The 12,879-nt window shown below is 37.5% G+C and overlaps 1 protein-coding gene across 2 annotated transcripts; it reads left to right on the top strand.

Annotated features, from left to right (window-relative positions):
* Positions 1-2,134: 2,134 nt before the first annotated feature.
* Positions 2,135-12,738, top strand: LOC120429884 (uncharacterized). Of its 2 annotated transcripts, XM_052707822.1 has the most exons (6): positions 2,135-6,906; positions 6,968-7,063; positions 7,138-7,197; positions 7,256-7,339; positions 7,653-7,721; positions 7,797-12,738. In XM_052707822.1, the coding sequence occupies exon 1, from the start codon at positions 2,285-2,287 to the stop codon at positions 4,487-4,489; it is 2,205 nt and encodes a 734-aa protein (XP_052563782.1). In that variant the 5' UTR covers positions 2,135-2,284; the 3' UTR covers positions 4,490-6,906; positions 6,968-7,063; positions 7,138-7,197; positions 7,256-7,339; positions 7,653-7,721; positions 7,797-12,738. The 2 variants fall into 2 exon arrangements, with proteins under 2 accessions (XP_052563782.1, XP_052563783.1); XM_052707823.1 differs by lacking the exons at positions 7,653-7,721; positions 7,797-12,738 and adding an exon at positions 7,398-7,547.
* The last annotated feature ends 141 nt before the right edge of the window (positions 12,739-12,879 follow it).

Genomic DNA, 12,879 nt, shown 5'->3' with positions numbered 1-12,879 from the left:
CAATTGTAAGTAATTAACTGTTTTATTTATTTATTTTTAACAATGAAAAAATCAGTTTGATAAGATTTTATGTGCTACCACTAATTTTATGCAAAATGTTTGAAGAGATAAGTTATTTAAACAAATTTGCAGTACCGTAAAACGGGGTGACTTTGATAGCCGGGGTGACTTTGATAGGTTTGCGATTTTTTCGCAAAATGAAGATGTTGATGAAAGTCATTATTTTAAACTTCTCAAAGTGTCATAATTTTCTCAATGAACATGATTTTTAATCGGAAAACGGAATGCATTTTCGAATTCTTTAGACAATTTTCCACTAGGAGAAGGTTAAAAAAGTTTGTAAATAATAAATAATATGTGTTTTTGAAACAAAATTAAAAAAAATCTCCAAATTTAGGCAATTTCAGTTGAACAAATTTCATGTAAAATGTGAAAACTTGTGATTCGTGCTTAGAATTCAGTATAAAATGCGATTTAAATCGATAATTTTATAAACAAAACTAGTTTTAACAAATTTCAGGCAAAATTCCGACTTTTTAACAATTTTATCTAAAATTTATATGTATTTTACTAAAAAGTTTATACACTTAGTAAAATAAATATAAACATTGCTTTTTTTTCTTAAAAACTATATCAGTTACTTTAGTGATGGTACATTTAGCGTACAAATAAAGTTTGAACATCTTAAATATGAGTTTAACAAGAAAAACTATGACTATCAAAGTCACCCCGGAATTAAAACTAAGAATTTTTAACGTAACTATTTTTCTAAACATTATTGAAAAAACTTTTTTTCCGAAATAGTGCATGGACTTTGTGTGGCCTACACCAGTACAAAACCTTACCTGTTAGAAAATATTCTAAAAACAAATTGAAATCCTATCAAAGTCACCCCGGTTTACGGTACCATAAATCAAAATTTTAGGATTTTTTTCATGTTTGTAAAACGTTTGAAAGTATTTCCAATTTTTCATTCAAAACGAACAAAGATCGGCTTTTATTCGATATTTAAGTTTTCTGATAATACAGATAAAAAAGTTCAAGAAAACATTGGGAAAAATATATGAAATGGCTTGATGAATTTAGTTAAACCATTAAAAATATTTATCACAAAAAAATATTACCAAACTAAAGTTGGAATCTTTTTTCAAATATTCTATCAATGTCATAACATGTTATAACATTACGCTGGCCATAATCGTTGAAATCAGGCATTATTTTTTAATAGTTATTCAATCATTTTGTTTTTGTTCTAAGTTACATGTTACCTCTTGTTTAACAAAATATTTTGATCATGAAAAAATATGAATATCTATTGAATATATAAATATATTGATTAGGATTTCTAATGTCTGAAATTGCCCCAAATATATTTAAGTTGGGAAGGGATCCTTAAATTGACAGTAAGCTACTAAAGAAGAATTTAGTGAGTTTAATTTGAAAATTGTTCAAAATATTCCAAAGTTATTCAAGAGATAGAAAATATTCGTTTAACAGGTTTGCTTGGGATCCCCGACTTTTTGAAAAAAAATAAAATAAAAAAAAATCACGAATTCCCGACTTTTTTCCGATTTCCCGACTTGAGTGGTCACCCTGCCAATTTAAAACAAGAGCCTAATTGAAAGAAAATGATTGTTCTATGATGATTTGATTACTTTTCATTGTATTGCAATTAAAAAGAGTTTAAATTAAAGCAAATTTATAAAAAAAAGTGGTTTGATGGTTGATATTGCGTTTAAAGTTATTTTTTAAGGTTGGTATAAATTTTGATAAAATTGTTTGTCATCCCCGCCTTAAAATCTGCCCGAAAAATCGAAGGGCAAAAATATACAAACTTTAAAGAAAAACTATTCGGCCCTGTCTAAATATTTTTGAAATTGGTGTCAAGCAAAGCAAAATTGAATTAATTGAAATATTGAATTACCATTCAAACGATCGTCAACTGCATCGAATTCTGTTTCAGATGAATCTGACGCAGATATTAGTTCGACTTGCTCCGCAGCATACAATTTTCGTTGACGGTCCTTCTTCCTGGCCTTTCCTCCAGGGGCTGGTTTCTGCTTCCCTTGATTCACCATGAGTTCCCTTGAGCGCGATCTCGATGGACGGGAATGCTGAGCTTGACCCTGCCCACGCGGCGGCTCCGCCGGAATAGCTTCCTGTAAACGCGATCTTGCGGGGACTTTACCCCGGTCTGCTGCACGCGGCGCACGAACCGGATGAGTTTTCTTTGAGCGCTTTCTCGGGGGTAGTACTTGGGATACTTCTTGCGGTGGCTCCGACGATGAATCTCTCGATCGTGACCTTGACCGAGATTTTCCGCGGGAGTATGGAGAGCGCTGACCCCGATCCTTGGCTTGTGGTACATCACGATGCCGATCTTTTCCACGTGGTGGATCGACTGGAGAACTCGGACTCCGTTGCTTCCTGTTGGGGTGCGGATCTCGCGGCGGCTCCGGCGAAAAAATATCCTTTGATCGCGACCTTGACCGTGAGTATGGAGACCTTTGACCCCGATCCTTGGCTTGCGGTACATCACGATGCCGATCTTTTCCACGTGGTGGATCGACTGGAGGACTCGGACTCCGTTGCTTCCTGTTGGGGTGCGGATCTCGCGGCAGCTCCGGCAAAGGATCTCTCGATCGTGACCTTGACCGAGATTTGCCGCGGGAGTATGGAGAGCGTTGACCCCGATCCTTGGCTCGCGGTACATCACGATGCTGATCTTTTCCACATGGTGGATCGACTGGTGGACTCGGACTCCGTTGCTTCCTGTTGGGGTGCGGATCTCGCGGCGGCTCCGGCGAAAAAATATCCTTTGATCGCGACCTTGACCGTGAGTATGGAGACCTTTGACCCCGATCCTTGGCTTGCGGTACATCACGATGCCGATCTTTTCCACATGGTGGATCGACTGGTGGACTCGGACTCCGTTGCTTCCTGTTGGGGTGCGGATCTCGCGGCGGCTCCGGCGAAAAAATATCCTTTGATCGCGACCTTGACCGTGAGTATGGAGACCTTTGACCCCGATCCTTGGCTTGCGGTACATCACGATGCCGATCTTTTCCACATGGTGGATCGACTGGTGGACTCGGACTCCGTTGCTTCCTGTTGGGGTGCGGATCTCGCGGCGGCTCCGGCGAAAAAATATCCTTTGATCGCGACCTTGACCGTGAGTATGGAGACCTTTGACCCCGATCCTTGGCTTGCGGTACATCACGATGCCGATCTTTTACACGTGGTGAATCGACTGGAGGACTCGGACTCCGTTGCTTCCTGTTGGGGTGCGGATCTCGCGGCAGCTCCGGCAAAGGATCTCTCGATCGTGACCTTGACCGAGATTTGCCGCGGGAGTATGGAGAGCGTTGACCCCGATCCTTGGCTCGCGGTACATCACGATGCTGATCTTTTCCACATGGTGGATCGACTGGTGGACTCGGACTCCGTTGCTTCCTGTTGGGGTGCGGATCTCGCGGCGGCTCCGGCGAAAAAATATCCTTTGATCGCGACCTTGACCGTGAGTATGGAGACCTTTGACCCCGATCCTTGGCTTGCGGTACATCACGATGCCGATCTTTTCCACGTGGTGGATCGACTGGAGGACTCGGACTCCGTTGCTTCCTGTTGGGGTGCGGATCTCGCGGCAGCTCCGGCAAAGGATCTCTCGATCGTGACCTTGACCGAGATTTGCCGCGGGAGTATGGAGAGCGTTGACCCCGATCCTTGGCTCGCGGTACATCACGATGCTGATCTTTTCCACATGGTGGATCGACTGGTGGACTCGGACTCCGTTGCTTCCTGTTGGGGTGCGGATCTCGCGGCGGCTCCGGCGAAAAAATATCCTTTGATCGCGACCTTGACCGTGAGTATGGAGACCTTTGACCCCGATCCTTGGCTTGCGGTACATCACGATGCCGATCTTTTACACGTGGTGAATCGACTGGAGGACTCGGACTCCGTTGCTTCCTGTTGGGGTGCGGATCTCGCGGCAGCTCCGGCAAAGGATCTCTCGATCGTGACCTTGACCGAGATTTGCCGCGGGAGTATGGAGAGCGTTGACCCCGATCCTTGGCTCGCGGTACATCACGATGCTGATCTTTTCCACATGGTGGATCGACTGGTGGACTCGGACTCCGTTGCTTCCTGTTGGGGTGCGGATCTCGCGGCGGCTCTGGCGAAAAAATATCCTTTGATCGCGATCTTGATTTTCCGCGGGACTGTTCTTGCGGGTGAATCTCTCTTAAAGGCAATCTCTGCGAGTGCCGATCCAAATCACTACCATGCGGCTGCCCCGGCGGAAATTTTTCACGTGAGCGGGATCTCGATGACTCCGGCGGAAAATTCTCGCGTGAACCCCCTTTTGGAGGATATCGACCTTTTTCCGGAAACAGTTCTTGTTCGGCGAAGGAAACGGACGACCGGCGTACCTTCTTTTCCTTCTCATCTTGTTGCTCCCTGTTTAGTTCAAGATGGCGTTTGTCATGGTTAAACATAACCTCATCGTCCTATTGAATATAAAATTATGATTAGAATCTATTACATACCAATTGCACTTTAAAATTTACGTCAAAACTTATCAAATCGTCAATAAAACGACTGTTTAGAATAGCTGCACTTTTCAACACCGCAGCATTTTCTTTTTTCGCTCTTTGGCTCATCGTGGCGCACTTCAAATCATGACTGGCAAATCGAGACTGTAATTTGACAGGGGTTTGACATTTTAATTTTAAAAGCAGCGTTGCCAGATAAAGAAAATAAAATATCTGTATAATTATGTCAAAATGTTTGTATTTGCCCTGTACCTTGTAATGTAGCAAGGTTTATGAATTAAGGTAAGACAACTTTTCAGCTTTCTAAATAATAGTAAACAATGTCATGAAATCTTTTTTTTTTTGTTCCGCGAATGCAAATGCCGAAAAGCAAGTTATAGGGGGAGAGGGGTGATATGCACCCCCTAAGGGAAAAGTGTGATTTCTCAACCCTAACAGCATTTATGTGGAAGAATTTTGATAGATGTTCTAAAACAATTATTATTCTTTGTCATTGAGGTTTTGCAGCGCGGCTGTGTTTCAAATGTAGGTGGCGCCAAAATGAGGTTACTTGCCAAAAATCGTATTCCTTTCTGCTAGATTGAGGAACAAAATCGCTTATTTCTCATGGTTCCCTGCATCAATCTCAATGAAACTGGTTGCAAAAGACGAGAAAAACTTTTTGCTTTAAAATAATGAACATCAATTTTCTAGCGCGCAAAAATTTGTAACCTTTTTCTCTAAAAAAAACATGTTTTGGAACACGAAAAAATGAGTTTCCCCGTATATATCAATGAAATAAACAGTTATATAGTTGATAACAGATGTGTTAACGTATACACTCAACCCCCGGTGGTTGGTCACTTTTTCGTTTGACACTTTTTTAGTTTGTACCCCGTTGGTTGGTCAAAGTCAAACTAAAAAGTGACGAACTGTCACTTTTTACACGGCGCTCACGCACACTATCAAAGCAAAAGTTTGGTAGTGTGTGTGAACTCCGTGTAAACAGGGTGTCAAACTAAAAAGTGACCCCGTTCGTTTGACAACAGTTGGTGTCAAACCATCGGGGTTTGAGTGTATCACTTGCACCATATACATTCAAGTTGTCGAAGTAGCATCGCACGATCACGCATGATTTCTCAAAATGACTTATGCAATAATTAATTAAAACATTAGCATTAGTATGGTGCTAGAAACAGTTTTTTGGCTTTAAGTATGTCTTTATGATTCTATGTAATTTATCATGGGTACTAAAATTGCCAAAAATTTGATAGAAATAGTATTTTTATATAAATCCATACGACCATTTCAAAAAATGCTCATGAATTTGCATTATCAGCTGGCTTTGTTTACGTTTTAAACCACGTGGCGCGAAGATGTTGACAAAAGCGATCTCGTTTGCGCAGGTTTTGGCCAAGAAGAAGTAAAAAAACCTGCTTTACTTTTTTAAACTCCGTGTCATGTCCATCCGTCTGTGGTTATGCTACACATGACCAATATGACAAAGAATTTTGCAAAAAAGCTCTTGAAATTAAGCCATTTTTGTTGAATAAAATCGAAACATAATTGGATTGTACGGTTGTTTTGTTGTTACGATTTATAAGATTTCTAAAAACAAAACCATGCAATTTGCTGTAACAATGAATTCTATGGTAATCGCCATTCCACTGAAATTAAAAAAGTCAACAATTTGCAACATTTCACAAAACTTTCAACGATGTAAAAAATATTTGAATGAGACAAAATCAAAAATTTAAAAATAATGCATCAAGAACTCTGTTATTCTAACAGAGTTCTTACAGAGCTGGATATTCTTACAGCATTCTAGCAGAAGTGTTCCACCGTTCTAGCAGGATTCTGATAGAACCAGCTCTGCTAGATTATTTCGTGACTGGGATATAGACCAGAGTCAGCACGATACCCGGATTTTTATGGAGATTTTTAGAAAAGTGAAAATTTTACCATTTTCCGGGCAAATTTCACCGGATTTTTATGTTGGGTTGTTTAGCATGTCAAAGTGAACCGAAATACGCTTTTAAAACAAAAATATTAAAAAAATTCAGCTAAACGCGTTTTCGGTTCTGCGGAACTAGCCCTCAATCAGACGTAACATGCGATTGTCAAAAACACTATCTCTGACTCTGTCACTCCGATAGAAACTGACTTTGTTTATGTTTTGGTTTTCTTGGTACGGTCAAGACCTTGATGGTACATTACGTTTTCCTGACTTAGGACAAGCGTACCAAAAAACAAAAACATCTTTCGAACAGTTAAATTGATCAAAAGTGATATCGTTATGAACAGACGTCGTGACAGGAATTTTGCTGTTTCATTTCCATGGTATGGGAGGCCACATGTGAGGAGGGTGTATAGTAGGGTAAGAATATCAAAATATAATATTACTAAAATAAAATAAAATACCCAACCAAAATATGCAGGAAAGAACCGCTAGGCGTCATTTCATAGGACAAAATAGAGGCCCAGAACAAGCAAATAATACATCTCGGCAAAATTTGCATCAGGCAAACGAACAGGTAATATCGATAAACTATTTGTAAGCCCTTTCGAAATTCATTCATACAAAATTGCTATGTTTTTTTTCATGAAGCATGTTCAAAACTACGATAGCAATTTATCGAACGAGTCAGTTGGTTCCAATGTTTCTCAGGTAATAAAACAACAATAGTTTGTATACAATAATTTGTTACACATTTTTCTACCAACAGAATCCTGATAGTGCAGGCCATCTCCATAATCACCATGAACAAAACCATCAATCGAATGAGTCTTTTGGTTCAAACTTTACTCCGGTAAAACAAGACATCTATTAGGATGTAACAAAATGAGTCATTTGTGTTGCCATTTCAGGGCGTGATCCCCTAGGTGTACTGAGCTCGAATCCCAAATATGGGCTTAATTGGTTGCGACAAGTCCTGGCGCTTTGACTTTTAAGTTTAAATGGGATTTAACCCGTAAAATTAGAGTTATCGAAGAAATACAAAGCGTAACGCCTGCGCACTATGCGAGGTTTAACTGTACTCTGAAATACCCGCAAAAATTACCCATTTTGTTACATCCAAATATCTATTTTTCTTCAATAATTGATTTTGTTTTTCTCAACAGGAACCTGAACACAATGCTTCAAGCGAATGTTCAGATTCTGATGGTCGTAGTAACCGGGTTTTTCATAAGGTAGTGAATCTGAAATAGTTTTTTTAACTTCTTAACTCCACAAATAATGCATTTATTTATAATATCACCCTACAGAAATTTTCTGGACGTTACGGTAAACCATTCAGAATAAATTCTGAACTACAAGTCTACGATGTTTTGTTCATGGTGTTAAATTTTTACGTGCGTCACATGCCCACGCAACAGGCAGTCGAAGACCTTCTTCGCATGTTGAATGTTATTATGGGATGCAAAATTTTGCCGGAAAACTTTCATGGATTTATGGCAGCTTTCCCAGATACCTACGGAGCCAAAAGGATATATTTTTGCAAACGTTGTAAATTTCGCCATGGAATAGTCGAACCACCCTCCGGATTAATATGTCCAGTTAAAGACTGCGGATCTAAAGAGTACGATTTTTTCATAAATTTTCCAGTTGAACGCCAAATAAGAGAAATAGTAAATAAATACAAAAACGAAATCAACGATTATGCTCAAGAAGTCCTTCTTGATAATAAAATTAAGGACATTAGGAATGCTGGAATTGTTCAACGAATAATTGGTGGTTCACGTGATCAATTTCTCACAATTTCCATTAACACGGACGGTGCAGAAACATATGAATGTATGTGGGCCTCATTTGCCCGCCCGAGGGAAAAAATCTGAACTTTTTTTCTTCCACTCGCAAAAACACTGCAATTTTTTTGAAAACCACATTCCAAACATATAAGTCGGTGTAGCCAACTTTCTAACGAAGACAATGATGTATAGAAATATATACGTTTTATATAAACTATTTGATTCTAGTACAAAATAAATGAAATTTTTAGAAAAATCGTCCATCAAAACTGGTCGCGACGACGACGACGACGACCAACCAAGCAGACACACACGGACACGAGTGGAAAGAGAGAACGAAAAATAACGGCAAAATTCGAATGATGTGCAATGCTGGCGAAAACAAAAGTTTCGGGATTATTATTTTACTGAGAATTATAAAGAGAATATTAGTAGAACCGACTTCTGAATAAACCGACCAAATTGGAATCGGTTCCAGGGGTCCCCGGGGAATCCGGATCATGACCAAAAGGAAGAATTTTTGAAGTATTTCTGCTTGCAAAATGGAGATAAACAATCTCAATTTTGAAAAAGAAAAAACATGGTATTGGCCAGAAAGACGATTGTCCGTATTGGCCACTTTGTAATCGATTCCGGGTTTCCCCGGATAATCCGGATCATGGTGAAATAGGAGATTCATTTTTTTAAATAGTTGTACTTGAAAAATGGAGATAATAGATCTCAATTTCGGAAAAGAATAGTTATGGCATTTTTCAGATTGGTGTTTGTCCGTATTGGCCACTTTGGAATCGATTCCATGTGTCCCCGGGGAATCCGCATCATGGTCAAATGGGAGATTGATTGCAAAAATAGTTGTGCTTGAAAATGGAGATAAACAATCTCAATTTTGTAAAAAAAAATAAGCATGGCACTGACCAGAAAGACGATTGTCCGTATTGGCCACTTTGGCATCGATTCCATGTGTCCCCGGGGAATCCGGATCATGGTCAAATAGGAGATTCATTGCAAAAATAGTTGTGCTTTCAAAATGAAGATAAAAGATCCAATTTCGAAAAAGAATAATTGTGTCATTTTTCAGAATAGTGTTTGTCCGTATTGGCCACTTTGTAATCGATTCCGGGTTTCCCCGGATAATCCGGATCATGGTGAAATAGGAGATTCATTTTTTAAAATAGTTGTACTTGAAAAATGGAGATAATAGATCTCAATTTCGGAAAAGAATAGTTATGGCATTTTTCAGATTGGTGTTTGTCCGTATTGGCCACTTTGGAATCGATTCCATGTGTCCCCGGGGAATCCGCATCATGGTCAAATGGGAGATTGATTGCAAAAATAGTTGTGCTTGAAAATGGAGATAAACAATCTCAATTTTGTAAAAAAATAAACATGGCACTGACCAGAAAGACGATTGTCCGTATTGGCCACTTTGGCATCGATTCCATGTGTCCCCGGGGAATCCGGATCATGGTCAAATAGGAGATTCATTGCAAAAATAGTTGTGCTTTCAAAATGGAGATAAAAGATCCAATTTCGAAAAAGAATAATTGTGTCATTTTTCAGAATAGTGTTTGTCCGTATTGGCCACTTTGTAATCGATTCCGGGTTTCCCCGGATAATCCGGATCATGGTGAAATAGGAGATTCATTTTTTAAAATAGTTGTACTTGAAAAATGGAGATAATAGATCTCAATTTCGGAAAAGAATAGTTATGGCATTTTTCAGATTGGTGTTTGTCCGTATTGGCCACTTTGGAATCGATTCCATGTGTCCCCGGGGAATCCGCATCATGGTCAAATGGGAGATTGATTGCAAAAATAGTTGTGCTTGAAAATGGAGATAAACAATCTCAATTTTGTAAAAGAATAAACATGGCACTGACCAGAAAGACGATTGTCCGTATTGGCCACTTTGGCATCGATTCCATGTGTCCCCGGGGAATCCGGATCATGGTCAAATAGGAGATTCATTGCAAAAATAGTTGTGCTTTCAAAATGGAGATAAAAGATCCAATTTCGAAAAAGAATAATTGTGTCATTTTTCAGAATAGTGTTTGTCCGTATTTTCCATTTTGGAATCGATTCCCTGTGTTCCCGGAGAATCCGAAACATGGTCAAAAGGAAAAACTTTTTGCAAAAATAATTATGCTTGAAAAATGGAGAACAACAATCTTAATTTTAAAGAGAATATGATTGGTGTTTGTCCGTATTGGCCACTTTGGAATCGATTCCATGTGTCCCCGGGGAATCCGGATCATGGTCAAATAGGAGATTCATTGCAAAAATAGTTGTATTTGAAAAATTGAGATAAAAGATCTTAATTTCGGAAAAGACTAATGTGCCGTATTGGCCACTTTGGAATCGGTCCCAGGTTTCCTGAGAAATTTGAATCATGGCCAAACGTGAGATTTTTTACGAAAATAGGTGTGCCTACAAATTGAGGCCAAATCAACATTATTTTTAAAAGGATTATAGAGGATTGTATCAATTAGGCACATTGAATATAATAATATATTTTCAGTGCAACTTTTACATCACAAATCATTTATTGTAAAGAATATAAAGTCCTTTGTGATTTTCAACTAGGTGAATATTTTAAAATTAATTTCCTTTTTCTAAAGTAATATTAAAAAAATTTACGCACTTCCAAAGGAACTTCAACCATTCTGCGTTATAATTCAAATTTAAGTTATCATATGATGCATCTCGCATCATCATGATGCAGATTTCCAAGGGACACCTGATACCAATTGCAAAGTAGCCAATATGGACAAACTCCATTCTGAAAATGCATCAATAATCCTTTGAGAAACTTATTTAGCGCCAATAATCATCTGCCAATTGCAAGCAGAACTATTTTCGCATAAAAATCTCCCATTTGTCCATGATTCAAAAACGGACAAACACCATAATGAAAAATGCATCATCATTCTCTTTCAAAATTATTATTAAATATCTACATTTTGCAAGCACAACTATTTTTGCAAAATGACATGATCATGACCCGGATTTCATATGGACACCTGGTATCGATTCCAATGTGCCCAATACGGACAAACACTATCTTAAAAATGCCATCATATTCTCTTCAAAATTTAGATTGTTTATATCCATTTTTCAAACACAACTGAGCAATTCTTTGAGATTTCGGTCATTCTTTTTTTTTTGTATTTTTAATCCGATTGAAACTTTTTTGGTGCCTTCGGTATGCCCAAAAAAGCCATTTTGCATCATTAGTTTGTCTTTATAATTTTCCATACAAATTTGGCAGCTACAAAAATGATATATGAAAATTCAAAAATCTGTATCTTTTGAAGGAATTTTTTGATCGATTTGGTGTCTTCGGCGATGTCGTAGGTATGGATAAGGACTGTACTGAAAAAAATGATACACGGTAAAAAAATTTTTTTAGTGATTTTTAATTTAACTTTTTGTCATTAAAACTTGATTTGCAAAAAAAAACTATTTTTATTTTTTTATTTTCTGATATGTCCACTTTTCATAAATTTCCAGCATGAGCAAAAAATCTTTGAATTTTTAAATCAATACTGATTTTTTCAATAAATCGAAATATTGGTTGCAAAAATTTCAAACTTCATTTCGATGTAAAATCGAATTTGCAATCAAAAAGTACTTTAGTGAAATTTTGATAAATTGCACCGTTTTCAAGTTATAGTAATTTTGAAGTAACTTTTTTGAAAATAGTCGCAGTTATTCTTTTTTTTTTAAATAGTGCCCATGTTTGCCCGCTTCTGACGTAATATTGAATTTTTGGCCCTTTTGAAATGTTAGTCTTGATTAAAAAAATGAAAATATTGTTTTCTAAAAGATCGGAAAATTTCACGAATTTTTCATGTTTAATTCGTTGCTGAGATATCGACATTAGAAAATTGTGGGTTTATAAATCTTAGCATGGCAATATCTCAGCAACTAACGGTCGCATCAACAAAGTTCAAAAAAGCAAAATATAGAGAATTTTCTCGACTTTTCAAAAATATTTTTTCCATAAGTGTGCAAAGTGGGCACCAATTTACAAACATGAATAACTGCGACTATTTTCAAAAAAGTTACTTAAAAATGGCTATAACTTGAAAACGGTCCTCATTATCAAAATTTCACTAAAGTACTTTTGGGTTGCAAATTCAATTTCACATCGAAAAATGAAATTAGAAATATTTTGGAACCTATATTTCGATTTTTTTTAAATAGTATTGATTCAAAAATTCATAACTCGGTCAAAGATTTTTTGCCCATTCTGTAAATTTCTGAAAAGTTGGCATTTGATGTCTTCTAAATCATATCAGAAAATACAAAAATTAAAAATAGTGTATTTTTTTGCAAACCAAGTTTTACTAACAAAAAAGAAATTAAAAATCACCAAAAAAAATTATACAGTGCAAAATTTTTTTTCAGTGTAGTCCATATCCATACCTGCAACTTCGCCGAAGGCACCAAATCGTTCAAAAAATTCCTTCAAAAGATACAGATTTTTGAATTTTCATAAATTATTTATGCATTGACAGCTGCCAAATTTGTATGGAAAATTATATAGACAAACTAATGTTGCAAAATGGCTTCTTTGGGCATACCGAAGACACCAAAAA

The sequence above is a fragment of the Culex pipiens genome, chromosome 1, assembly GCF_016801865.2.
Source record: "Culex pipiens pallens isolate TS chromosome 1, TS_CPP_V2, whole genome shotgun sequence".
Classification (NCBI taxonomy): Eukaryota; Metazoa; Arthropoda; class Insecta; order Diptera; family Culicidae; genus Culex; species Culex pipiens.
This window is presented reverse-complemented; position numbering and strand designations above follow the sequence as displayed.